Below are 25,590 nucleotides of genomic sequence, written 5' to 3'. Positions count from 1 at the left end.
ATGGGGATGGGGTTCCTGGAGGTGAGCACGGAGGAGAACCCAGGTGCCAGTGCAGCGGGGCCAGCTCCCAGCCACACAACTGTCACTGCCAGGCCATCACCAGAGCCACCTGCCACTGAGGACAAGCCCACAGCTGGGATCACCTCGCTGGCTGTTGGCCACACAAGTGTGCAAGAGGCTACAGCTGCATCCTGGACAGGTGCCACAGGTACCAGCGCCCATGTGGAGACCCCCTGCTCTGAGAGCAGCCCCGAGGGGGCAGCACCCTCAGCCAGCTCCAGCAGCACCCATGGCCCCAACTCCAAGGCCACTGGCACAAGCCTGGCCACCATGCTGGCCACCACACCATCCACCAGCACATTCCCCAGCAATGCTAACCTGCCAACCACCTCTACAGGCTGGGAGACCTTTGTGACCAGGGTCACCACAGCCATGCCACCTGCCACAGCAGGGGCCACCAGCATCAGGGTCACCACAGCCATGCCACCTGCCACAGCAGGGGCCACCAGCACCAGCAGTGCCCCACCCCTGGCTGTAACACACAGCGAGACAAGCAGTGGTGGGCAGCCTGTCCCTTCCCCAGCAGCACATCACCCCTTGGTGGAGACAACTCTTGGATCCTGGGGCGACCTTGGTCCCAGCACTGCTGTTGCAGTGTCTGGTTCTCCCCTCCCCAGCCTGCACAGCCCAACAGAGGAGGCAACAACAACCCCCTTGTCCCTGCTTGGTGTTAGTGCAACTGGGGTGGCAGCAGCTGGACAGACTCCCACCGAGTCAGCAACAGGCACCACTTCTACATCCATCATCTACCACGACATGGGACAAGCAGCAAGCACGTCACCTCCTGCCTTCCAGATGTCTCCAGGGGCGCCTGCCTGGAAGGAGAAAACAGCCATCAGCACAGGCAGCAGCACAGCCACTGCTGCAGAGAACAGCACTGCCACCACCACCACCACTGCCACCACAGCCACTGCTGCAGGGAACAACACTGCCAACGCTGCCACCACGGCAGGGAACACCACTGCCACCACTGCCACCACGGCAGAGAACACCACTGCCACCACTGCCACCACTGCCACCACAGCAGGCAGCACCACTGCCACCATAGCAACCACTGCCACCACAGCAACCACTGCCACCACAGCAACTACTGCCACCATTGCCACCACTGCAAGGAACATCACTGCCACCACTGCAGGGAATAACACTGCCACCACTGCCACCACAGCAGGCAGCACCACTGCCACCACTGCCACCACTGCCACCACTGCCACCACTGCCACCACTGCCACCACTGCAGGGAACAGCACTGCCACCACTGCCACCACTGCCACCACTGCAGGGAACAGCACAGCTATTGCACCCACAGCCCCAGTGAGCCCAGCCAAGGAGGCAGGGAGTCTTCCAGCCCCGGGCACCACAGCACCAGTGAGACCACAAGCCACCACCAGCCCTGTCACCACCCTGTCTCATGCCTTTGGGACACAGAGAGGACCATCCACTGAACTGAGCATATCTGCCCACACCATCCCTGGACACAGAGCTCCTGCACCTAAGCCCCAACCCACCCATGAGCTTATCAGTAAGTAGATTTTCTTTTTCCCAAAGACAAGAGTAGGAAAGGGGTTTTCAGCCAGTCAAGCACTGTGAAGGATGAGGTTACAGCCTGGTTCAGGCTATCTCATCTGCATTGCACATTGGGCTGCCAGATTAATGGGAGAAGGCAAAATAGGACATTTGAGAGCAGCTCAAAATTGGGTTATAATCCATCAGAGCACAGGCACAGCATCCTGGCAGCAAGCAGATGGATTTGTCCTGGCTGCAGGATGGGTATAGAAGACATTAATGATTTTACACTTTTTTTCATTGATTTCCTGCCCATGGCAGAGCCAGCGACCTCACTCTACCCCTTTGGCGTGGAAGGAGGGGACCAAGAGTACGTCCGGAGGATGGTGGATTTTAACTCACCCCTGTTCAAGCCAGAAATTGGATTTCCCTTTGGGAAGTCACTGCGAGATGCTCTCTATGTGAGTGCCCCCCTTGGTGAGCACATAATGGATGTGCTGCCTTTTGGTAAAAAAAACCCAAGCATGGAAATGGAGCAGAAAACAAATTTCATTTGAATATATATATTTTTTTACATTTAAAACTTTTGCTTTCTGCTCACCCATGGAGGCTAAAAGCTATCCCAGTTAGCAAATAACAAGTTCTTTTGGTCAGTTTACAGATAACGGACAGATCATTTTTCCACCCACAAACAACTATGTTCCATCCAACCCCAACCCTCCTCCCTGGGGCTTCACTGGCCGGGAGAGCCTGCCAATGGTGGCTGCCTTTTGGGACGATGCAGACTTTTCCAAGGGTGTTGGCACCACCTGGTACCAGGTGAGGGCCACTGGAGGTGTTCTCCTGGGAGAATCCAGCTCCTTGCTCACTCATTTAATTCTCTCTCTTGCCATCTGGCAGGAGTACTCTACACTCAGCTCCACCCGAGACCCTGTTGTCCAAGATGTGGAAGCAAAGATTGAGAAATACCTGAAAATCCCCTATGTAGCAAAATGGACCTTGAAGGTGACGTGGGAGAAAGCTCCAGCATACCCATCCCAGAGGGATGACACTCAGGTGAGCAGCGGGGGACCCAGGTGACAGAGAGGACTGCTGATGGCTGTTTGAAGTCTCACTGCCTCAGCCTGTGCTGCAGGGAGAGCAGGGGAGGCTTTGGGAGTGCTAAGGGGGTGCCCTGGGTTTCCCCAGACGAGCACCTACCAGGCAGTGCTCACCACGGATGGGAGCCGCTCCTTCGCCCTGCTGCTCTACCAGGACGGCGGGATGCGCTGGGACTACACCAAGCTGGCTGCAGCCAACGTGCTCATCGGCTTCTCCAGGTGCTGCACGCGTGTCACTGGGTTTTGGGGCAGCAGAGATTTGTTCCAGCACTTTATTGAGGGTGTTGGAGGCATTACCCTCAGGAGAGCCCCACTCCTGAAGCAACCCTGCTCCGTTTAAACCCTTTCTCCTGCAAACTGCAGCAGTTCCCACCCCAGCTGCTCTATGGGGAGTGGAGGAGGGTTGTGCTGGAAGGATGGCCTCAAACCTCCTCTCTCCACACAGTGGCAATGGCTATGCCCAAAACAACAAGCTGACTCAGAAGCCACCAGCTGTCAAGTACCGACCAGACCAGTACAGCAGCACCGGCTCTGGTACGGCACCGGGGCTCCTTGGGGCGGGTGGGAATGGCAGGAGTGTGTGCTCTGTGCCAGGAGCATGTCCCCAGCACCCATCCCTGGGAGGTGATGGGCCAGCAGAGCCACTGGGCCAGCGGCCACCAAGAGCAGACTGTGAGTGTCCCACATCCTCCTGTGGCTTGCCACAGCCCCGCTGGCTCTAGAGGGAGCCTGGAGACCTCGTGTGAGGTCAGTGGCCAGCGACAGCTGTCCCATGGGATCCCTCAGCACAAGGCAAGACCCTTGTGAGCGGTGTTGTTCTCTGATTGCTCCCCCAGATGTGCGTGGGCTGTGGATTTACAGGCTGGACAGTCACTCCCGGGTGAATTACAGGCTGCAGTGCCTGGCGTGGCTGGACACAGAGCCAGCGCCGGCCACCTGGAACAGGCAGCTGCCACCATGCCCCTGCTCCCGGCCCCAGGCAGAGCTGGATCCCCGCTACCACTGGAGCAGAGGTGCCAAGGACACCCCCCAGGACCAGCTGTAGGGTGGGGGATGGTGCCCTCCTGCTCTGGGGGAGCTGTAATCCCCCCTATTTCAGGCCCAGAGGACACCTCGGTGAGGATGCTGCGCACTGTGTCCCCCAGCCCAGCTGGAGCTGGGCTGCGATGTCTGTACCAAGGTGTGAGCTTGCTCGAAGGCTGGCAGGAGAGAACATGGAGCCTCCCCTTCCACACTGCCACTGGTAAGTGGGAACTGGCATTCCCTCACCCCAAAATACCCCAAGCACAAGCACAGGCAGAGCAAGGACCCCGACACACCCCATCACATTTCTCCACAGACAGGGAGCTGGAAGCATTTGACTGGTGCTGCCGGCGTGTGGGCAAGCCCCTGTTCTGTGCCAGGTTTGCTGAGAAGAGACCGAGGGTTGGCTGTGAAGGATATGTGCCACCCACCCCCGGTGAGTCCCCAGGCTCTGTCTCTGCTGTGCCAGGGCACTGAGCTGTGTGTGGACCCCATGCATCAGCCACACTTTGCAATATACCAGTGGGGACTGCTGAGCCACCACTGAGCAGCTCTGGGGCTGCTCTCCTCCCTAAAACAACATCAGCATTTGCTCTTCTTCCTCTGCCCAAAATGTCTCCATCTCCTTTGGACCCCAGCTGGCGCCTTCGGGGACCCTCACATCACCACCCTGGATGGACTCACCTACACCTTCAATGGGCTTGGGGACTTTGTCCTGCTGCTGGCCAGTGATGCCCAGACCAGCTTTGTTTTGCACGGCCGCACAGCACAGACTGGCATGGCCCAGGCCACCAACTTTGTGGCTTTTGCTGCCCAATACATCTCCAACACCACCACAACAGTGAGTAGGAGTGCCCTGGGTATGAGTGTGAGCCTCTAATGGGACAGACCTCTCTGGCAAGTTGGGCATCACCTCTGCATCACCTACAAGTGGGTGGGGCCCCAGAGGCATCTCCTCTCCTTTTCCTGCCACCTCCTGCCACTCCAACAAAGTACTATTAGTGGTGGGATGGACCAGGCACAGACCAGGCACAGGTCTAACACCTTCTGCAAACAGGCCAGCAAAGGCTGGAGACTCTGGAGGAACATGGTCTTCCAGACTTTGCAGAATTGCTCCCCACAGCCATTTAGCTTAATTAAGCAGAATGTCCTGGTGTCACCAGGAACAGGTATTTAAGAGCAGGAGGAGAGGGCTCAGAGCCCCCCCAGCACAGCTCTCCATGCTGAGAGCAGAGCAGAGCAGTGGTGGTGGCCTGGGCATTCCCCTTGCCAGTGGTGACAGGCAGCTGGCTGTCCTCTTCTGGGCAAACATCAAAGCTGCTGTACTCTGTGTCTGCTGGGTGAGGAACACACCAACACATGCCCCAGGGCTGAGCCTTTCTTCCTAGGCTGGAGGAAGACAGAGTTAATGGTTGTTCCCAGCATGGAGGGACAGCAGGATGGGACAAGCAGAGGGGCTAACTGGGACATCCACGATGATTTTCAGGTTGAGTGGATCTTGGGGAGCCAGGATGACATCCAAGTCCTCCTGAACAATGAAACCATCCAGTTTTCCTATTCCCAAGGTGAGCAGGATGTGCTGTTCAATACTAAATGTTTGTGGCAGGGACAAGAGATGTCCCCATCCCCTGGGACCAGCCCTATCCATGCGAGGACAGCCATCCTGAAATCCATTAAATGTCTCTCACCTGCACCTGTCTGTGATTTGGGTGGGGTGGACAGGAAGCACTCTCCTCCAGGATTGTCATTCCAGATCCCAGCCTTGCATGGACTCTCCCTCTGTACTATGCTTCCCTTGCAGACCTGGGTGACAAGGTTTACTACAGCCCTGGTGTCCTGCTAGTCAACAGCTCCTCTGTCACGGCCGTGTTGGACGGGACCATCGCTGTGTCTGTCTCGGCCGCCTCTGGGATCCTCAGCGTGCTCTGCAGCCTGCCCGACTGGTACCGCGGCAGCACCAGGGGCCTCCTGGGTGAGGGCTCCTGGCACCGCCACAGAGCCGGGGGGCAAACCCTCTTCCCACTCTAAAGTAGGCTGGAAAACTGGGGAATTGTGCTTGTGAGGGCAGGGACACCTGGGTCTAAACTAAACACTGGCCAGCACCAGAGAGGAGGTCAGCCTGGCATGGGGGATTCCAGCACTCTGGTGATGCTCTGCCAGGTGTGTGGGACCATGACCCTGCGGATGATTTCCAGATGCCAAATGGTACCAGCATCCCTGTGAACAGCAGTGAGGAGGAGATCTACAGCTATGGGATGACCTGTAAGTCCAGGCTTAGGATCCCCCTTGATGATCCTCTCCTTCCTGCACCTTCTGGCCATGCTTTGGCTTGAGATACTTAAACATTTGCCTGAGCAAATGCAATGCCAAGGGAAGGTTTTTGTTGTCCTCACCGCTCTGTGAAAAGGAACCCTAAAATACAACAAATCTTAAAATGGCCTGTACCCATGGTGTGCTCTATTGCAGGGGCTGTTGGGGAGCACAGCCTGTTCACTCAGCCTCTGGACTCACCAGCACAGAACTTCACACCCTTCTTCTTGTCTCGGCTGCGGCAGGAGAATGAAAGCCAGTACCAGCTGGCAGCCTCGCAGTGTCACGGCAGCAAGGAGTGCATCTACGATTCTCTGAGCACAGGGAACTTGGCCCTGGGCCTGGCCACCCAGAGCCTTGCAGCTGACTTCCAGCAGAGGAAGACAGCTCTCAGTAAGTGGAGCACATCCTCACCTCTGAGAGGGCATGGCTCAGATGTAACTGGGCAGTGGCCTGCTTCTTTCCTGGGCTCTCTTGCTTTGTATGAGACAGAAGTGAAGTCACTAAGGTCTTGGATTTGCACTGCCCAGCTGGCTTGTCTCCAGTCCTGGGAGATGCCACCAGCAGGATAGTTGCCATCAAGGTTTTGGAATTGCATTTCCTGGAACTGCATTTCTGGCTTCTCTCCAAACCTGGGAAATGCCACCACGCTGTGCAACATAAGGGCCTTGTTGGTGGGCAGCCATGACAGCATCTGCCTGGGGTCCCATCCTCACCAGGAGGGACTCGGAGCCAAGGGGTGACAAGGCCACATTGTGCTGGGCTGCTCTTTCCTCAGATGCCTTCCCTCCTGTCATCACTGGTGATGCATCAATCACAGCCTTCAGGACAGAGAAGGTCAGAAGGCAGTACCATGCCTTGGGGGTTGGTGCACGCTTCATTCCCCATCTCTCACCAGAGCTCAACATATCAGGTAAGGAAGGAGAGATGGAGCAGCTGGATGGGAAGGAATGGGATGGAATTCCTCTGCCACCTCTAACTCCCACCTCTCCCCCGGCAGAGAATGGCACCCTGATATGGGAGCCCCATGGGATTGCCCCATTCACCATCAACCTGGAGGCTGTTGGGTCCAACAACATCTCTGCACTCCTCCAGCTTCGCTTCACCCTTTGCAGATGCAGCAGGAGCCAGGAGTGTGACTACAGCAACACTGTCACTCTCAGGGAGTCTTCCCTGCAGGTAGTGTGCCAGAAAGCTCTTCTGGTGACACACTGCGCTTGCCCCCACACCAGCTGGGCTGGCTGATTTCTCTATCCACCCATCCTCCTCACATTCCCTAAGCCAGTGTCACCATTTCTTTCCCAGCTGGCAGCCTGCAGATGTGAGAGCGGCTACTCGGGTCCCTTCTGCCAGAACCCTCCGGAGCCCTGCTCCCAGGGATGCTTCCCTGGCGTGGGATGTGACCCTTCCAGCGGCTGTGGGCCCTGCCCACCTGGCCTGACAGGGGATGGGCAGCACTGCTCAGGTGACAGGGGCTCACACCATGGCCACAGGGACTGCAGCTGAGGTGTGTGTCCCGGTGCCATGGTGCACTCCCTCGGCAGATATCGACGAGTGTGCGCAGGGGACGGAGTGCCCAGAGAACAGCACCTGCACCAACACCGTGGGCAGCTACATCTGCTCCTGCCTGGCCAGTGAGCAGGGTGAGTATGGAGTCCCTGGCAGGCATGGTCCTCGTCCTGATCACCCCCAGGCTCTGTGGAAGAGAATTCCTGAGGGACCCATGCTGGCCGGAGAGAAGTGGGAGCTGGCTGAGCTCTGTGTCCAAGCCCTCGCTGTCATTAGCAGAAGGAACCAGAGTCGTGTTCCCAGGCTGTCAATCTCACTAATCCGCTGGGAAGGGAAATTTTTCCCATGCAATTTTTCTCCTTGAGAAAAAAATTCTCATCCCAGCAAAGTTCAAATGCACATGCGGAGGCTGGGGGCTAAATCAAGACCTGTTTTCAGATTGCTTTGGTGGGGTTGAGTTGATGGCTTTTGCTCCTGTTCTAATGCTGGGATTTAAGGAGGGCAAATGGCTCCAGCTGGAAGGAGGGGGAGTGGGACTTCTCCTTGAATTTATACTAAGACTCCTAACACATGAAAGAAAAACAAAACTTGGAAGAAAAGCCTTATAGAGCAGCTGAGGATGGCTCAGAGAGCTGGGGCTCTGTCCTGCAGCCAGGTTCATGTGTCTACCGTGCTCTCCATCCCACAGGTGAGAGGCCAGGCTGTGGCTCAGCCTGCGGCTACCACTCCTGCCCTGAGGGCTACTGCAGCAACGGGGGACGCTGCCACCTTCACCCCATCACCTGCACCCCCACCTGCACCTGCCCCCCTGCTTTCACTGACCGGCGCTGCCAGGTGGCAGGGGGGGATTTTCAGCCTCTGCCCAGCACAGGTGGGCACCTGCACCTGGCATGGGGTGAAACCCAACCCCACTCACCCTGCTCCTGGAAGGCCAGAGCCACCATTGTGGCTTTCCCCCAGCAGATCTCCCTCGGAGAAGCATCCAGATGAGGATCAAGAGTCTGCAAAACACCACTGCAGAGGAAGTCAACAGCACTGTATGTCTCTGGAGGGGTGGGCTCAGAGCAGGGGACACACTGGCATACTGGGCAATTGCATGATGATGGCTGCAGCCCTGTGCCAAGTCCCCAGCAAATGAACCAAAGGCCAGAGCAACCCTTGGGGCTTGGCCACAATGCCTGCATCACTCTTCAACCTTTCCCCATGCTGGTGTCATTCTGCCTTCCCCTAATGCCTTCCTGCTCCCCTCACTGCAGGTCTCAGCCATCCTGGACTCCCTGGAGGTAAAGGCTTTCCAGAGCAACACCAACATCACCCAGATGTGAGTCAGATGTGAAGCAGCCTGTGACCACTCTAAGGATCTGTTGGGCAGAGTCTGGGCCCAGAGAGTCTGGTGCACAAGGGGCAAGTTCCCCCAGCTCAGAGTCTGTTTTTCCAGCCCTGATGCTGATAAACCCTTGGAGACACAAGCCAGTTGACACCTTCCCCTCCCTCCTCATCCCTTCCTTACCACTGCCCAAATGGGAATACTGAGGCGGAGCAGCTCTGCCAGCAGCCCTCTCTTTCCCCTGCAGGACAGACGGCGATGGCTTCACCTTCGTGGTGGTGTCGGAGTTTGCCTATGACAGCCGCAGCTCCATCATCCGCTTCCTGAACGAGGAGCTGCCCGCAGCCGTCACCGGCGCCTTCAACGGGCGGCGGCGGCGGCGGGAGGCGGGCACGGGGCTGCTCTTCCAGCGCCTGCACCGGGACAACATCACCGACCTGGTGAAGCGTGAGTGGCTCCTGGTACTGAGCTGGGCAGGGTGGGAGGAGTACCCCCTGTCCCCATTGTCCCCATTGTCCCCATAACCCTGTGTGCCCCGGAGACTGGTTCACACTCATGGGGGAGGTGGGTGGGCAGCCTCCCAACCTTGGGGAGGCGTCAAGGGGTGTTGCTGCAAGGCCGAACCCATGTGCTTTCCCTCCCCAGTGACAGTGGATGAGCTGAGGGACTATTTTCCCTGCTCTCTGAATGGCTACAAAGGCTACCAGCTCCACTACGTGGGGAGCATCGGCTTCGTCTGCATCTCCCCTTGCAAGACGGGCTACTGCCAGCACGGTGGCCAGTGCCAGCACCTGCCCGAGGGGCCCACGTGCAGGTAAGAGCAGCCCTGGGGTGGACAGTGCCACCCTGCACAGCTGCTTCTCCCCCGGCATCACGGCTCCTCCCTCCCCACCACAGCTGCCTGCCCTTCTCCATCTACTCCCCGGCCGGGGCTCAGTGTGAGTGGCTGGCCATCAGCCTGGCTGCCTTCCTCGGCATCCTGCTGGGGGCCCTGGCTCTGCTCTGCCTCCTGTTTGCCATCGCCTGCCTGGCCCTGCACCTCTGCCGCCAGCACCGCCGCCAGCACCAGGGGTGAGCCACGGGCTGGACCTGCACAGGGGGGGCTGGGCGTGTGGCAGGTTGGGTGTCAGAGAGAAAAACTGATCAGAAATCCACATTTGAAAGATCCACCACTGGTAGAACTCATCTGGTTTGGGCAGGGGGACTCTGCCCTGAGAGAGGGGTTGGGTGACCTTTTAATATTTTCCAGCCCCTTTTCCAGACATCTACAGCTCAGAGGTGCAATAGTATCAGTGGGTTGAATGTTAGCTTTCCTTTTTCCCCATGTTAGGGAGTGTTTTCATTCGTGGTTACAGATGGGCTTTCTATTTAATTTTAATTTGCATACCACCCAAATGACTTCCACTGTAATTCACATGGGTCTGGAAAGAGCTGGCCTGGAGTGAGGAAAAGCCATTTAAGAATTGGACCTTGCTCTTCTGCAGAGCAGGGAGTTAACAGAAGAATGGCAAAGTGCAAGGCTGGGGTGGAAGGACCAGCATTTCCTTTCCCCCTCTCCAGCCCTTGGTCCTGCAATGGCATCCACAATTAGGGATGTGGATGCCACTCTGGTCAGAGCTGTGTCCTGGCCCTGCACCCAGCTCCCTGACAGCCTTGGAGCCAGGGATCTCTAGGGTGTTCCTCTGTTCGTTTGCACTTGTGGCAAGGCAAGAAACTGTGTGTGCACAACTGGGGCTTTTCCTCCTCGTACAGCCCCACTCACCCCTACAGTCAGTCACAGCTCCCCTTTGCCATCTGAGCCAGACACCAGCATCAGGCAGGGCTCTCCCAGCCTCTGCTGGTATGTTCTCCCTATTCTGTTCTCCCTCTCAGGCCCAAGGAGACCTTGTGGAGGACACGGCCCTTCTCCTGTGAGTACACACCTGCAAAACTCCCCCACTAAGGCTCTGCTTCACCCCAGTCCTCAAGCTCTGCTCATCTTCCCTGCTCCAGCTTTAACAATGGCAGGAGAACAAGCAGAGCCCACCCTCTCCCACTCCCTGGAAAGGCACTGGAAACTGCAGCTTCAGGCCATTGACCCCTCAGTGCAGGTCTGCCCTGGGGTTACTGTTTCTGTGGGGTGTTGGGGTGGGGAACTTTGGGCTAGGCTCTGAATCCTGGCCCTGTGCCTCATCCTGAAGCATCTCAGATGCTTTGGCTGGCACTGGGATCTGTGCCACCATCTGAGCTTGTCACAAAGCACAGAGCCAAAGCCACACTGACAGCATGGCCTGTTCCTCCTGTACAGATCAGAATCCAGAGACCCCACGTTATGCCTCCAAACCAGTCCCCCCAGCAGCCCTGACCTGCCTCTGGTCCTTTCCTGGCACCTCCAGGCTCACAGAGGAACCAGACTCTGCTGCCTGCTCTGCTGCTTCCTCTCAAGATCTCCAGCAGCAGCCACTCATGGAAGCAGGGGACAGGCAGCTGCCTTTTGGGTTCTGGGAGGATTCACTCTGGAGGGGTTTTCTCAATGTGTGTTTATGTTGGGTGACCAAAGCAGGAGGATTTCACCTTCCCTTGAGGACCTGCAGAGACACCTGGGGTCACCCTTGAATGTGTCTGCACCAGGCTATGTGCTAGTGCAATATAACCAGACCTTGCAGAGCCCCCAGGAGCAGGGTCAGGTGGGGCAATGCAGTGATTGTAATCCCTTAGGAACCAAATAGAATAAACCAAAAATGTTGGCTTACTGTAAAATTGTCTGCACCTCAAGGGTCCCTGCGCCAGCCCTGCTTCACTGTCACTGAGCCCTCAAGTCCCTGCTTGGTCCCAGCAGGTCTCATCCACAGAGCCAAAGTGAAAATGGATGTTAATTTTTTGGTGGCTTCATCCCCTCATTTTCTCTACACACCTGCAAATCTCCTCTCTGCTTTCATGGACCCTGCTTACAGTGGCTCAGATCACACAGGTCAGGCTTTGGTCCCCACAAACATCCCACAGCCCTTCAACCCTGGTGATTGGGAGATACTGATCCTAGGAGGATATATCAGACCCCCAACTCCCACCCATTCACTGTCCTAGACCCTGGCTTAGCTGTATCTCCAGCACTAAAGCCAAGAACAGAAATAGCCTGTAATCCTGCTGCTCCAAGCCTGCCCTGTCCCTGCTTCCCACCCCAGTTTGGCAGAGGACATGGCTGCTGCAGGATCAGTGATGCTCAAACCCTTCCAAGGTTTTATTGAACAAACAAGATTTGACAATGATTTATTGTTTTTTTAAGAAAGGAAGATGCTCTCTTACACACAAAAAATTATATTTCTTCCAACATTTCTGATCATGGGGCTGCATTTTGCCCTCACACATCCAGCAGACATATTGATCTGATTCTGGCTTGATCTGGAGAATTGTCCCTTCTCCTGAGCACAGGGCCCAGGGACCACTCAGGGAGGGATGGCTGGGAAACAGAAGTGGGGGACAAGACAGGACTGGCTCACAGGACAAGCCTGGTGCACCCTGGAATTCAAGGGTTTGGCCACAGTCAACCCATGCGTGGTGTTTAACCCTTTCCCTGCGTGCCAGGGGTCCAGCCTCACCCTGCAGCATGGGAGCACAGTGGGATGCAGGAAGGACAAGGCTGCTGTGTGCAGTGGGGGTACCTGCCCACCTCCCCACCAGTTCTGCCCCTCAGCTGCAGCTGGGAAAGGGCAGCCAAAGCAACTGAATCATTGGGACATGTCTGGGTTAAAATGTGAACTTGTTCCAGGGCAGGCAACTGCAGGCACTGGCCAAGTGAGCTGTCCTGCACGGTGGGCAGGAGTGATGGGTTCTGTAGTGGGAAAAGGGGGAAGAGCAGATCAAAGGACTTGGAGGATCAGCCATGGCCAAGAACGTGCTGCGGGTGTGCAACCTCCCAGTTACTTGTCTTCTTCATCTGCAAAGAAAAAATGAGATTTGCTCAGGCACCTTCTCCCTGTGGGGCAAGCTGGGAGTGCCGGGGTGTTTTCTTCCAGGGAACAAGGACAGAGGGAAAGGAGACCCCAGATTCTTGCTCACCTGTCTGCTCATCTGAGTCATCCTCTGCCTCCTTCGAGGAATCTGTTGAGGGTTGCAAGAAAGCCCCACATCAGCTTACACCAGAATCACATTTGCTGAGGTCCTCCTCACCTCCCAGCACCATTGCCTCCAGACTGTGCTGGTGGTTATGTGCTGAGGGAGATGCCCCCACAGCCCCACACAGCCCAGGGCATGGCACAACCTGCACAGGAGCACCCCAAAACCCTTCCCCCATCTGCTCAGGCTCTTGCTGCCTTAACCATTGGGAGCTGAGCCATTCCCTCCCAGCCCTGGGCACCAGGACAGCATCCCCCCAGTGGCCATGAGCTGCAGACCCACCCTGGCTGGGTGACTGGTATCCATCACAGCCAATCCTCGGCCTCTTCTCACTGTAGCGGGCACAGAGGTGGGCACTGCCCGCCCGGTTACAGCACCAGTCATACAGCTTCAGCTCCTGGTCTGCAGGCAGAAAGGACAGTAAGGGGCTGAAGGGAAGAGGAGGGAGATGGGCTGCTTCCAGGCAAGGCTTTCCTCGGCTTTTGGCAGCTCCACACTCCCTCCAAGGGAAACAGCACGTCAGAAAACAGGTCGGCACAGAGATTAAAATTATTTACAGGCTACAGCAATGCCAGCCTCAGCCAGGGGATGCCAAGGCTGGCTGTGCTTACCACGGTAGGGTGAGGCCTGCCTGGAGGACCTCCAGTACCTCTCCTGCCGCCCCTCGATGAGCTGGTTCTGGCTGTCGTACACGCAGCGGACGCCGGCGCCGTGCTGGTTGGGGGAGGCCGAGTGCAGCATGGAGACACGGGCACCCCACCTGCCTGAAACGGGCAGCAGCGAGCCTCAGACAGCCCTGCCCAGCCAGCACACCTGCCTCAGGGCAAGGGTCAGGCCAGAGCTGGCTCCTTGTTATCCACCACATCACCCTCGGTGCTACACGGGGTTGCAGGAGCTGATGGAAACCATCTAAATGGTCTCCTGGGGTGAGACCCTGGGCCCCAGCATCCCCATGCAAGTCAGACCAACTCTAATAATACAAGAAGAGGTCAGCCCTCAATCCTCCTCACTTTTCCTGTCTCTGAAGGGTAGGCCGTGCTCCTCTCCTCTTTCTTAGGGTCACCTGCCCACCCTGCAGCTGGGACCCCAGCCACCCTTGCAGGAAAGGTGGGGAAGGACAGCTTGGGGAGGAGGAGGGTGAGGAAGCAGCATGTCCACTTGCCTCCACGGCTGCTCTTGAAGCGTGGGTCCTGCTGCCCTTGCTGCAGGGAGCAGGGGCAGGTGGGCAGGCCCTGGCTCCATGCCCTGGGCTCCTGCTGCTTTCCTGTCCACGCCAGGCACTTCAGCCAGTAGTTGATGCCCACGCGGCTCTCCAGCTTGTAAATCCACAACCCACGGAGGTCTGAGCAGGGAGAGAAACCATGAGCTGTCATTTTTGGCCAAGGGGACCACAGGGGCTGTTTTGTCTCAAGGTGAGTCATGTGGTGCTAATGCTGGAAACTAAGCCCACACTCATGTCTAGCCATGGGACCCCATATTCAACAACCACTCAATAGAAGGGAAACAGTGGGAGAGGCTCTTCTCAAAGAAGGAAGCCTTGGGACAGAGCCATTGGCACAAAAAGTGACCATGGGCACAGCCAGGATGTTTCAGCCTCAGGGCATAGCTGGTACCCAGGGGAAATGTGCTTGAGGGGGAAAGCCTGGCCTTGAGAACTCAGTGGCAGGCTGCATTTCATTCCCTGGGAATATTCCCCTCCCTGTGAACCCACCCCAGCTATGTGTCACTACCTGTGTTGTAGCCCCTGAACTGGTCAGGGCGATATTTGGCAGCTGGAGGTCTCTTAGTCAGGTCATCATTGTGATAAAAGCCATCCCCACTGAGTGAAGAGGAAAGAGGAAAAATCAGGGGTTGCTTTTACTGGCTGGAATTATCCCAGCCCCAGCCCCTTCAGCCATCCTGATCCTGTGCCAGTGGAATTGCAGCACCCACACAGCAGCTCTTGGGACAGGAGAGCAAAGGCATGAGCTGCCCCAGCCTGCTTCCTCCTCTATACAGGGTACAGCTCTTTTTGGGTGCTGCAAACACTCTTGCTGCATCAGGGGCTGAGCCCACAGACATCTGAAGACCCCCAGGAGCAGCTTCCATAGTTTCTAGCATTTTGCCAGGCAATTTGGGGCTGAAATCCACTAGTGGTCACACACACACACACACACGCCTGTGCCGCCCGCACTTCCCATCCAGGCCACCTTTTCCTTACCCAGCTGCAGCAAGCAGCTAATGAGAAAACTCTGGAGACAGCATGTACAGGGCAAGACGTAATGTGAGGAGGCAGGAAGCTACTGCTCCGGCCAAGCACGGAAATCCCTTCCCTCGGCTGGTGCAAAGTTCAGCAAACATCCCCTATTTCCCACTCCTTCCACCCAAACCGCCAGGATGCTGGGGGCCCAGGACTCCACAGGGATTTGTGGATCTTACAACAAGCACAGCCCAGCAAGACAGCATGCTGCAGCATGATCCAGTCCCTAATGGGGCAAATTTGTTTGTGAGCCCCCTATATGTTAGGATATATGGGCATGCAGACCTCAGCTGGGCTGTCCTTGTAGGGCACTCCCTGGGATTCATCCAGCGAGAGCTGTGGGTGGGATGCACCCCAGTGCTCAGAGGAGCCAGGGTTGGGGTGCTGAGCTGCTGTACCTGGTGTAGCCGATGAGCACGTTGGTGGAAGTGAGCCTGGTGTAATCCCACTGCATGCCTCCATCCTGGTACAGCATCAGGATGTAGGACCTGAAGCCATCAGTGGTCAGGACAGCCTGGTATGTGACTGTCTGGGGAGAAGTGTTGCAGACAGGTAAGAGAGTGAGTAAAGATGTGGGGTTTACAATTCAGGATGTGGGGCAGCGCTTGCTGGGGAATGGCCAGACTGAGGTCTGGAGGGAAACAAGGCAAACATAGCCAGGCCTGGTTCACATTTCACATGGAAAATGTGACGGTTTTACTTTGAAACAGTTCCATGACAAGCTTCAAATTCACCCACTTTTATGCCTCTGAAAAACAGCATTTCTAGTGAGCAATAAACTCCCACCACCTCAAAGAGAAAAGTTTTATAGAACAGGGGAAGTTTAACTAAAGGTATCCCTCAAAAGACCTGAAAATCACCAATACATGGGCACAGCCCAGTCCTTTTTGGCAAAACTCTTCAAGACTGGCCTTTGTCACAAAACTGGTTCTTATTTTTAGGCACAGAGAAGGTCATTGTGGGTCTTGGGGGTTTTTGACAGCTCAGCAGTGCCTGTGTTCCATCAGTCCCTTACCTTGTGGGTGTCAGTCCGTGCTGCATAGGCAGGAGCTCTCTCCCAGGTGATTTTCAAGGTCCAGACTGCAGAGTAGGAGGATCTCAGGTACCGCCGGACCTTCGCTTCCACGTCAAGGACGAAGGGCGGCTTGGCCGTGTTGAGGGTGGAGAACTCCTGTGGGATGGGAACACACGTGTCTGCATTAGCTCCCAGTGGGACTAAACAGGCCTAGACTGAGGTCACACACTGTAACCAAAGTGCTGGATGGGATTTGGATGGCTCAAGAGGTGACATAGCACCAACAGCTCTTAGACTTAGCTCAGAAAAGGGAAGAACCATTCTTGGGCTCCATTAATTACACATCTCAGGAGGCATCCACAGAATAGATGATGAGTTTATAATCAAAAGGTGTTTAGTGCAATCATGCTCCCAGGTAGCTCACCTGGTAAAAGGTGGTGCCAACACCTCTGGAGAAGTCAGCGTTGTCCCAAAATACAGCGATCATGGGGACATCTTCGTGGCCGTTGAAGCCATTGGGAGGAGGGTTGGGGTACGTGAGGATGCTGTTGTCTGAGGCTGGGAAAATGATCTGTCCATTGTCTGTAAACTGAGCACAGGGATCCCTCCATCAGGTGAGATCAGGACCAGCCCTGGCATGGAGGTGGCAGCCCTCCCATTTTCAAGTTCATTTTGAGCAATGCCCAAGGAAAGCCACCACCTGCCACTGCTGAAATGGCCACAAAGTCACCTCCTGCTGCAAACAGACCACAGCAGCATCCAATAGCTTTGGCCCCACAAGAGTCCCATCCCAGGCACCTGGTGCCTCTCCCAGGTTTTTGGCTATGGTGCTTGCCCAATGAGTGAAGCCCAAGTAGACTCACGTAGAGAGAGCTGCGCAGGGTTTTCCCAAATGGAAATCCAGTCTCGGGCTTGAAAAGTGGAGAATTAAAATCCACTCTTCTTTCCACATACTCCCGATCATTTTCTCTTGCTCCATACCCATAGAGGGGCACAGCCGGAACTGGAAGAGAAAACAAACAAACAAACAAACAAACAAACAATGAAACCAAACCACGTTTACAGTCAAGCCTTTGGGCTGTATTAAAAATTTAAAAGGGCTGAAATTATCTTGCTTCTACTGGGACAGAATCTGGGCAGCAGAAGGATGGGGAGACACTGCTTAAAGCCTCCAGGGACACTCTGTATGTCACCTTCCCCTGTTCCCCCTGCTTTCACTGCCTCACACAAACACAGCTACCCTAAACCTGCTATGATGGCCTTTGCTGTCCCCTGCTTCCACCATGTCTGTTGGGACACTGAGCTGAATGACTGCCTAGGAGGGGAAGAACATTATACATGGACTATGGCAGGGGACAGCACAGAGTTAAACACCCACAGCTCTTTATAGAGACTTTTACAGCCTCCAGTTCCCTATTTATGTCTGTTTAAAAAAAATAAAAAAGATTTGTAGGGGATGGGTTTTCCAGCTGATGGGACTGTATTGAAGGCAGGCTCAGCCTGCCAAGAGTGCAAGCTCATGTGTAGGGGCTCATCATGCTGCATGCCCCCCAGGATGCTGCCTTCAAATAGATCCCTTGTTTTCTGGGCACTGAATGTCCCTGAGGATGATCCATGGGGAAACTGGATGTGTTAGTGCCACCCGGGCTGCTCTGCGAGCATCACGTACCTGCGGGACTGGGCGGCAGGGCTGGGGCAGCTGCTGGCACTCCTGGTGGGGCTGGCACCACGGGGGACGAGGCACGGGAGGTGACAGTGGCTGTTCCTGGCCTGGGAAGCACCTCCCTGCCCCTGGGCAGGGGGGCTGGTGGGGCTGGGCTGGCGAGGGCCGGGCTGCAGGATGTGGCTGGGGGTGAAGTGGCTGGGGACCTGCCCTGGGATCCCCCCTGGCCTGGGGAGGCTCCAGAAAGGCTCGACCCAGAGGTGGAAGGGGCTCTGTTTGCCAGGCTGGTGGGCAGCTCCCTGCCCAGGAAAGGCTGCAGGGCAGCAGGTCCTGGCCCCAGGGTTTTTGCTCCAGGACTGCCAGCACTGATCCCAGCAGGAGGAAGGTCAGGGAGCCCTGGGCTCCCCCCAGGTGGAGAGTGAGTCTCCATGTGTGCCCCGGATCCAGCGGCACTGGGAGAGAGATGGGTTACATCCCCTTGCCCTGTCATGGTTCCATGGAGCACAGCACTCCCTTCTCCAGGAGCAGAGCTGTCAGCATCCCCAGAGGGGGCTCCGGGGCTCCCCGGCTGCGGGGGAGGCAGGAGCAAAGCAGCCCCCCCTGGCACAGCAGCCCCCAGCTCTCCCTTTCCCCCTGCAGAGGTCCCCACTGTGGACTCACGTGCCGAAAGCCCGGGGCTGGCAGACACCCCCTCTGCTGAATTTCCTCTCTGTGGAGCAGAAGGCAGCACTGGGGCAGCGTTGGGGGATGTGGGAGCATGAGGGGATGCTTCTCCCAAAGGTGCTGGCATGCCTGAGGCCACCTCATCTTCAAGAGACCAGGACTGAGCACCTCCAGCTTCTTCTGGCAGCCCAGCTGGTGACCCTGGCAGCCCAGCTGGTGACCCTGGCAGCAGGGAGCTGCTCCCACTCTGGGTGCTTGGCGCAGAGTCGGGGTCCCCGCTGGGTGCCAGCCCCGAGCTCAGCCCATGTCCAGGGAGAAGCAGAGAAGCAGCCACCGAGGTGCTCATGGCATTGGAAACACCACTGTTGTCTGGAGCCGCTGGGACCAGGCTGGCGCCAGGGGAAGGTCCCCCATTCACCGAGGCTCCTCCAGGCACCTCCACCACATCAGCTTTGCCCAGTTTTCCATCAGAAACTTCAGTGTTGGCACTGCTTTGGGTGCCAGGGGCAGACACAGAGGCTTCTTGAGGCCCAGCAGGCTCCAAGCCTGTGTTCAAGCCAGCACCAGCTCCAGGAAGGCTTGTTTCATCAGCAGCTTCACCTGTCCCCACAGGTAGTGAAGACCCCTCTGTAGATGAGGAAGAAGATGCAGACTGCAGCACACCTCCTGTTTCTCCATCAAGGGAAACTGAAACAGCTGTTCCCATTCCAACAGGAGCCTGGGACTGCCCTGTGGACCCTCCATCACTAGCCCCTTCACTTGCCCCTTCTTCTGCAGCAGGAAGGACTCCAGTGCCAGCACCCAGGGAGGGCTGAAGACTTTCAGCAGCACTGCCTGCTCCTTCAAGTGCACCCAGACTGGATGAGTCTGAAACAGAGGATGCTGCGACATCACCACTGGGAGAGGCTGAACCAGATGAGGAAACTGCACCAGGCAGTTCACCCTGCTCAGGGCTGACAGCAGAAGGACTTGTCTCCATGTTGGGATTTTCACTCTCTGGATTTCCTGCCTGCTCCACAACCCCTGCACTCTCAGCCCCCTGCACCAGACCAAGCCCTGGGCCAGTTTCACCATCTGGAGAGGCTGGGGACAGACTGTCAGGGCCAGGAGCTGCAGATGAGATGGGTCCCACTTCATCATCCCTTGACACAGAAGGTGCCACCACATCACCGGGAGAGGCAATAGCAGATGGGGAACCAGTGCTGGGCAGTTGATCCATCCCAGCTGCTATTCCATTCCCTGCACTGGAGCTCAGGGATGGCTCAGACTCAATCCCACTCCCTGCTCCTTCCAGTGCTGCCTCTGCCGTGCTGACTCCTTGCTCTTCTGCTCCTGGCAGCCCCACACTCATGCCAGGCTGGTCCCCAATGCCAGCTGATGGGGGTCCTACAGGTCCATGAACTGCTGAGCTGGGGGTGTCCCATGCTGATGGTGAGTCGGTGTCTGGCCCTTCAGCTCCAGGGAGACCTGATCCCACGGGAGCACCAGCTGCTGTTCCCCATGGCTGTGAGCCACCAGAGGATGGAGATCCAGGTGCCCCCTGGGCAGCACCGAGGTCAGGGCTCTCTGGTGTCTCTGCCTCAGACACAGGGCCAGCCACAGACCCCAGGGGTGGGAAAACAGCCCCAGGAGCACTGGCAGATTCAGCAGGCAGGTCCCTTGGTCCTTCAGCTCCTGAGAGATCAGACTCCATTCCAGCATTGCTGGAAGGTGCAAGACCAGGCAAGGACATTTGTCCCAGTGCTGGGGCTCCTCCTGTTCCTGTTCCATCCCCAAGCGCCGATGGAGAGGAAAGTTCAGCATTTACCATATCCCCTGTATCTTCTTCTGGCAGCTCTCCGGTGTTAGTGAGGTCCTGCTCACGGCTGACAGTAGAAGGACTTGTCTCCATGTTGGGATTTTCACTCTCTGGATTTCCTGCCTGCTCCACAACCCCTGCACTCTCAGCCCCCTGCACCAGACCAAGCCCTGGGCCAGTTTCACCATCTGGAGAGGCTGGGGACAGACTGTCAGGGCCAGGAGCTGCAGATGAGATGGGTCCCACTTCATCATCCCTTGACACAGAAGGTGCCACCACATCACTGGGAGAGGCAATAGCAGATGGGGAACCAGTGCTGGGCAGTTGATCCATCCCAGCTGCTATTCCATTCCCTGCACTGGAGCTCAGGGATGGCTCAGACTCAATCCCACTCCCTGCTCCTTCCAGTGCTGCCTCTGCCGTGCTGACTCCTTGCTCTTCTGCTCCTGGCAGCCCCACACTCATGCCAGGCTGGTCCCCAATGCCAGCTGATGGGGGTCCTACAGGTCCATGAACTGCTGAGCTGGGGGTGTCCCATGCTGATGGTGAGTCGGTGTCTGGCCCTTCAGCTCCAGGGAGACCTGATCCCACGGGAGCACCAGCTGCTGTTCCCCATGGCTGTGAGCCACCAGAGGATGGAGATCCAGGTGCCCCCTGGGCAGCACCGAGGTCAGGGCTCTCTGGTGTCTCTGCCTCAGACACAGGGCCAGCCACAGACCCCAGGGGTGGGAAAACAGCCCCAGGAGCACTGGCAGATTCACCAGGCAGGTCTCCTGATCCTTCAGCTCCCGACAGACCAGGCTCCATTCCAGCATTGCTGGGAGGTGCAAGTGAGGACACTTGTCCCAGTGCTGGGGCTCCCCCTGCTTCTGTTCCATCCCCAAGTGCTGATGTAGAGGAAAGTTCAGCATTTGCCAAGTCTTCTGTTCCTCCAGGCAGCAGCTCTCCATTATCAGCAGGAGATACTGCTGGCTGAAGGGCTGGGGGACTCATGTCACTCTGGGTGTCTTCATGGGGACTGGCATCCCCTGGACCTCCCACCTGTGCCACGTCCCCTACCCCCTCAGCTCCCTGACCCTGGATCCCAGCAGTGGGCCATGCCAGCCCATCAGGTACAAGAGGGGCTGGGCTGGGGGCGTCTGAGTCTGAACTCAAGCCAGTGCCAAGTCCATCGGCTTCCTGGGGAGTTCCAGCTGGCATCCCTGCTGTCTGTGGCTCCCCAAGAGAAGGAGACACGGCTGCTTCTGGGCCAGTAGCGAGGTCAGGACTTGCTGGTGTCTCTGCTGCACCATCAGCTTCAGGCAGGGTGCTGGCTTCAGCCTCTGGCTCAGGAGCACTGGGGGTGTCTGTGGGGGATGTCAGAGCATCAGGAAGAAGCAGTGGCTGTTCTCCAGTGGGGGTCTGCCATGGGGCAGGCTGGAGGGATGGACTGGCCTGATCCACAGCTCCCACATCCCCTGTGGTCAGTGCAGTGGCTGAGACTGGGAGGTTCGTGTCACTCTGTGCACCAGTGGGAAGCCCTAGGGCGGGCAGTGAGGTGGCAGTGTCCTCTGATTCCTCAGGTGCCACTGGTGCCCTGCTGGCTGCAGGTGACAAGGCTGAACCAGAAGTGTCTGGTGACACCCTGGGAACTCCCTGCCCATCCCCATCCCCACCATTGGATGGTGTCAGTGAAGTGTCTGGGCTCAGTGCCTGGCCAGGGAGGAGGGAGGACTTCCCAGGGTTTTCCACTGCTCCTGATATTGTCGGGCTCTCTGGAGGTAGGTGGGATGAGTTGGCTGTGCTGAATTCACCATTTATTGCATCTCCTGGATCTCCAGATTCTGAAGCCAAGGGACTTTCCTCATCAGCTGGGGCCATTTCTCCTGCTGGCTCTGGGTTAATGTCCTCAACCCCACCCACTGCTCCATCCTGCTGGGTTGGAAGCAGCTCCCTGGCATCAGGACTGGGGCCTGAGGAGGAGCTGGCACTGGCTTCACTTTGAGTAGCTCCAGGCAGGATTACACTTTCCTCCTTGGCTGTGGTCAGCCCTTGGCTCAGCAGCACAGTGACACCAGCAGTTGGCTCTGGCACCCAGGTGACTGCTGGTGGAGAGGTGGTGTGGAGGGATGCAGTGGCAGTACTGAGGTCTGTGTCTTCTCCTCTGTCTGCAAGGATGTTCTCCTTCACATCCTCAAGGACAGGGGTGGTCCCCAGAGGGACATCAGGAGTGGCCTCTAGTTCATCCTGCACTGCTTCTGGGGTGACAGCGGGGTGCTGTGCGGTGATGGTGGCAGCAGTGGCTGCATTGGCAGCAGCTGAATTTCCCTCAGTACTCTGGGTTGTGTTAGGAGCCTTGGTCCCATTCACCAAAGCTGGCACTGAAGAGCCATATTCACTTGTCACCGTCACTGGGTCTGTCTCAGTCCAGGGAGGGAAGGTCTCAGTGTCAGCTGCCATGGTGCTCATCTCTGCAGGGAGGGTAGCACGGGCCCACTTGTCCTCTGTTGTCATGGGGAAAGCTGTCCCCTCAGTAAAGGACACATCGGTGGTGACGGGGACAGCAACAACAGCCCCGAGCCCTGCAGAGAAGCACAAAGTGGAGTGTTACAGTGGGAGCTGGAGCTGACAGCCTGCCAGGCTCAGACACCTCTCCATGAGAATCACAGAGCTGCCACCACTTCTTAAACCCCTCTGCCTCATCCAACAGCCTTACAAGGCCCTGATTTAAAACCCAAGGAGTGTGGTCTAGGCTGCCTTGGGTACAGCACTGCACAGACCTCTTCCATCCCCAGCATCAGCAGCTGGGAGCTGAGACCATTCACAATTCACCACAGGTCAGGAGAGACACTGGAGCAGCATAGAGGCAAAAGCAGCTGCTGAAACCCAGTTCAGTCATGCTGGGGATGGTACTGGGATCCTGGTCACCAGGTCACCTCACTAGCTCATAGCCTTGGGGGTGTCTGTGGAACTCTGCCACCTCAGGGCAACCCTCAGCCTTCTTTCCATCACTGCAGGGACAGCTCTGAGCATGGTTGCTTCTGCAGAACCTGGGAGGGTTCTGTGATTTTTCACCTTTTGGGTGTCTGAGGGACATTTAAATAACTCAGCTTTACCCAAAGCCCTTTGTCAGACAGGAAAGCCAAGACTTAGGGAAGCCTTCCCTGACTGCAGATGGATTCTGATCTGCTGCATTTAAAGCAGGTACAATAAAACTCTCCTGGGCTGGGTGCCTGCCTGCTCCTGCCCCCATCCCTCTTGCCTCCAGCTGAATGAAGGCACCAGGGGTTCCCAGGAGGGAATATTTGCAATCTCCCAGCACCAAGCCCTTCTTACAGTTCCCTCCTTCTGCTGCCAAAATCCTAACCCACATCCAGGAGCTCTGCTGAAAGGAGGAGACACCTGCCCACATCCCAGACGTGTCTCCCAGAACCACTGGCACCCATAGGTGACATTTCCCAGGCTCTGGGACGACCAAGCTGCCGCCGTTGGCTCTGTGAGGAGCCGGGTGGACCTGCTGACACTTGGCTTTAGGGAGCTCCAATTAGGGAAGACGAAGGACACCCCCATGGCAAGATCCAGCAGAGCTTTGCCACAGCCTGACAGCCCCAGCCTGTTCCCAACCCCGGTGCTCCAGTTCGTCAGGTTCCCCCTGACAGGCAGCCAGATCTCCCTGCAGCAGAGGTGCCTCCAACCTCACCGCTGGCTCAGCTCCTCAGCTCCCAGATAGCTTCTGCAGGGTCAGTAATGAATATTAGCTCCTGTGCCAGACCAGTCCTAGAGGGATCCATCCTCTCTCTGCTAGACCCACATTCCCTCTCCTGGCAGCCTCCTTCAGTGTCATCTTCCCTGGTTGAAAAAGGCTCTTTGTACCAGACCCCTCAGGCAAAGGAGCTCAGCAGCTTCTGTCCCCATCTCATGAAAAACAAAGTACATCAGTCGAGTCACCCCAGTTTAGTTTGGCCCACTCACCCCAGTAAATCCCTGTTTTATTTTAATTCTTCAATGTGGAGCAGGAAACACCATGTATCCCACACACCCATTCAAGGGAAGTTTGTGCAAGAGGGGCCCCAGCATGGAGCACCAACATTTGCTCTTCCCTGGGATGTGGGAGGGGTGGGAGCACCACTGGGTCCTGTTCTGCCAGCTGGCTTCCCTTTGCTGGAGGGGTACACAGCTGCCTGCAGGCTCCCAGGCTGGGCTCTCCTCTCTCCCACGGCTCCACGCCTGCAACCAGCCCCTCGGGGTGATGCCTGCCCTGCAAAATGCTTTTCCATCTCTTTGGCTGTAATGCCTTGCAAGGACTGCTCCTAAGAAGAGTTTCCAGTACAGCCAGGAGTGAAAAGCATGTACCTGCTGCACACTGACAGGGTTCAGGAGCACATGGACTAGCAGAAAAATACAGGACATACCATGCAGAATCCACGCGCAGCATCCCAGGAAGGCGGAGAGCATCCATCCCCTGGTCCCCATGCCTCAGGCCTCGGCACAGGCAGAGCACTGGGAAGCTCAAAGGGAGGAGAGAGCAGCGAGGAGCAGCTCCCTCCGTCCCTCCCTGTCTGCCTCTCCTGCAGAGCTGGAGTCCCACAGGTGCTCCTGCTCCCTCCTATTTATAGGGATGGCAGAAGGAGGCAGGTTGCCACGTCCCCTCCCGCCCCCGGTCCCTTCCCTCCAATGTCCCTGTCACCCTTCCCTTCCGGTCAAGCCCTCCCCTTCCCAAGGCTGGGCATGGGCTGGGGTGCACCCAAAGCCCACCCTGCAGAGACCCACCTGCCCCAGGACCTGGGCTCAGCCTGGTGCAGCTCCCTGGGCTGCCAGCACCAGAAGGTGAAGCTGAGCCCAGAGCAATGTGTGGCACTGCCAACAGTGGCATGGCAGTCACCCCACAGACCCCACAGAACCTGCTCCACATGCAGGGCATGGGGCCACAGAGCAGTGTGTGGTGCTGACAGGGCAATGCCAGCTGGTGTCACCATGTCTGTGAGGACACCATGGACACTGAAAGCACCAGCTGAGCCATGTCTCAGCCCAGAGCAAGGCAGGACACAAGTGTGCACTTGGCTCCCCAGGAGCAGAGGCAGGTTATAAAGCAGGGAGAAGCACAGCTGGGGTCAGGCCCTGGGGTGTCAGTGAGCTCCACCATGCTCAGCTGCAACTGGAAACACTGGGAATCCCTCTTCAGAGTCCCAGAACACCCCAGTGGGGTTTGAAACCTGCACCTCAGTCTGGACACAGCAATGCTGGTGTGCTGGGAGGGGGTAAATGGTCCAGAGAAGCTTCTCTGCAAGGTTGGACCAGCATCCCCA

General features: G+C 57.0%; 3 protein-coding genes across 4 annotated transcripts; 1 reads left to right on the top strand and 2 right to left on the bottom strand.

Moving 5' to 3' along the window:
• MUC4 (mucin 4, cell surface associated) lies at positions 1–11,563 on the top strand. The gene is made up of 28 exons (XM_056498311.1): positions 1–559; positions 980–1,582; positions 1,888–2,027; positions 2,221–2,385; positions 2,467–2,622; positions 2,755–2,885; positions 3,112–3,200; positions 3,503–3,679; positions 3,766–3,909; positions 4,006–4,125; positions 4,328–4,530; positions 5,176–5,254; positions 5,491–5,661; positions 5,850–5,951; positions 6,156–6,392; positions 6,778–6,912; positions 7,000–7,178; positions 7,305–7,464; positions 7,544–7,642; positions 8,197–8,379; positions 8,472–8,545; positions 8,765–8,829; positions 9,083–9,282; positions 9,481–9,649; positions 9,733–9,906; positions 10,708–10,745; positions 10,828–10,925; positions 11,123–11,563. Exons 1-28 carry the CDS (start codon positions 1–3, stop codon positions 11,177–11,179), a joined length of 4,707 nt encoding a protein of 1,568 aa, XP_056354286.1. The 3' UTR covers positions 11,180–11,563.
• A 487-nt stretch (positions 11,564–12,050) lies between these two features.
• LOC130256552 (mucin-4-like) lies at positions 12,051–19,950 on the bottom strand. Of its 2 annotated transcripts, none has more exons than XM_056498273.1 (11): positions 18,505–19,950; positions 17,045–17,184; positions 16,606–16,770; positions 16,182–16,337; positions 15,565–15,695; positions 14,658–14,746; positions 14,086–14,269; positions 13,539–13,687; positions 13,210–13,329; positions 12,871–12,912; positions 12,051–12,748 (listed from the first exon to the last, which is right to left on the bottom strand). In XM_056498273.1, the coding sequence occupies exons 1-11, from the start codon at positions 19,856–19,858 to the stop codon at positions 12,732–12,734; spliced, it is 2,547 nt and encodes an 848-aa protein (XP_056354248.1). In that variant the 5' UTR covers positions 19,859–19,950; the 3' UTR covers positions 12,051–12,731. The 2 variants fall into 2 exon arrangements, with proteins under 2 accessions (XP_056354248.1, XP_056354247.1); XM_056498272.1 differs by having other exon boundaries at positions 17,851–19,947.
• LOC130256572 (mucin-19-like) lies at positions 19,894–24,870 on the bottom strand. Its single transcript, XM_056498310.1, has 4 exons — positions 24,697–24,870; positions 20,810–22,866; positions 20,315–20,458; positions 19,894–20,082 (listed from the first exon to the last, which is right to left on the bottom strand). Exons 1-4 carry the CDS (start codon positions 24,755–24,757, stop codon positions 19,894–19,896), a joined length of 2,451 nt encoding a protein of 816 aa, XP_056354285.1. The 5' UTR covers positions 24,758–24,870.
• Between the last annotated feature and the right edge of the window lie 720 nt (positions 24,871–25,590).

The sequence above is a fragment of the Oenanthe melanoleuca genome, chromosome 9 (assembly GCF_029582105.1).
Source record: "Oenanthe melanoleuca isolate GR-GAL-2019-014 chromosome 9, OMel1.0, whole genome shotgun sequence".
Classification (NCBI taxonomy): Eukaryota; Metazoa; Chordata; class Aves; order Passeriformes; family Muscicapidae; genus Oenanthe; species Oenanthe melanoleuca.
This window is presented reverse-complemented; position numbering and strand designations above follow the sequence as displayed.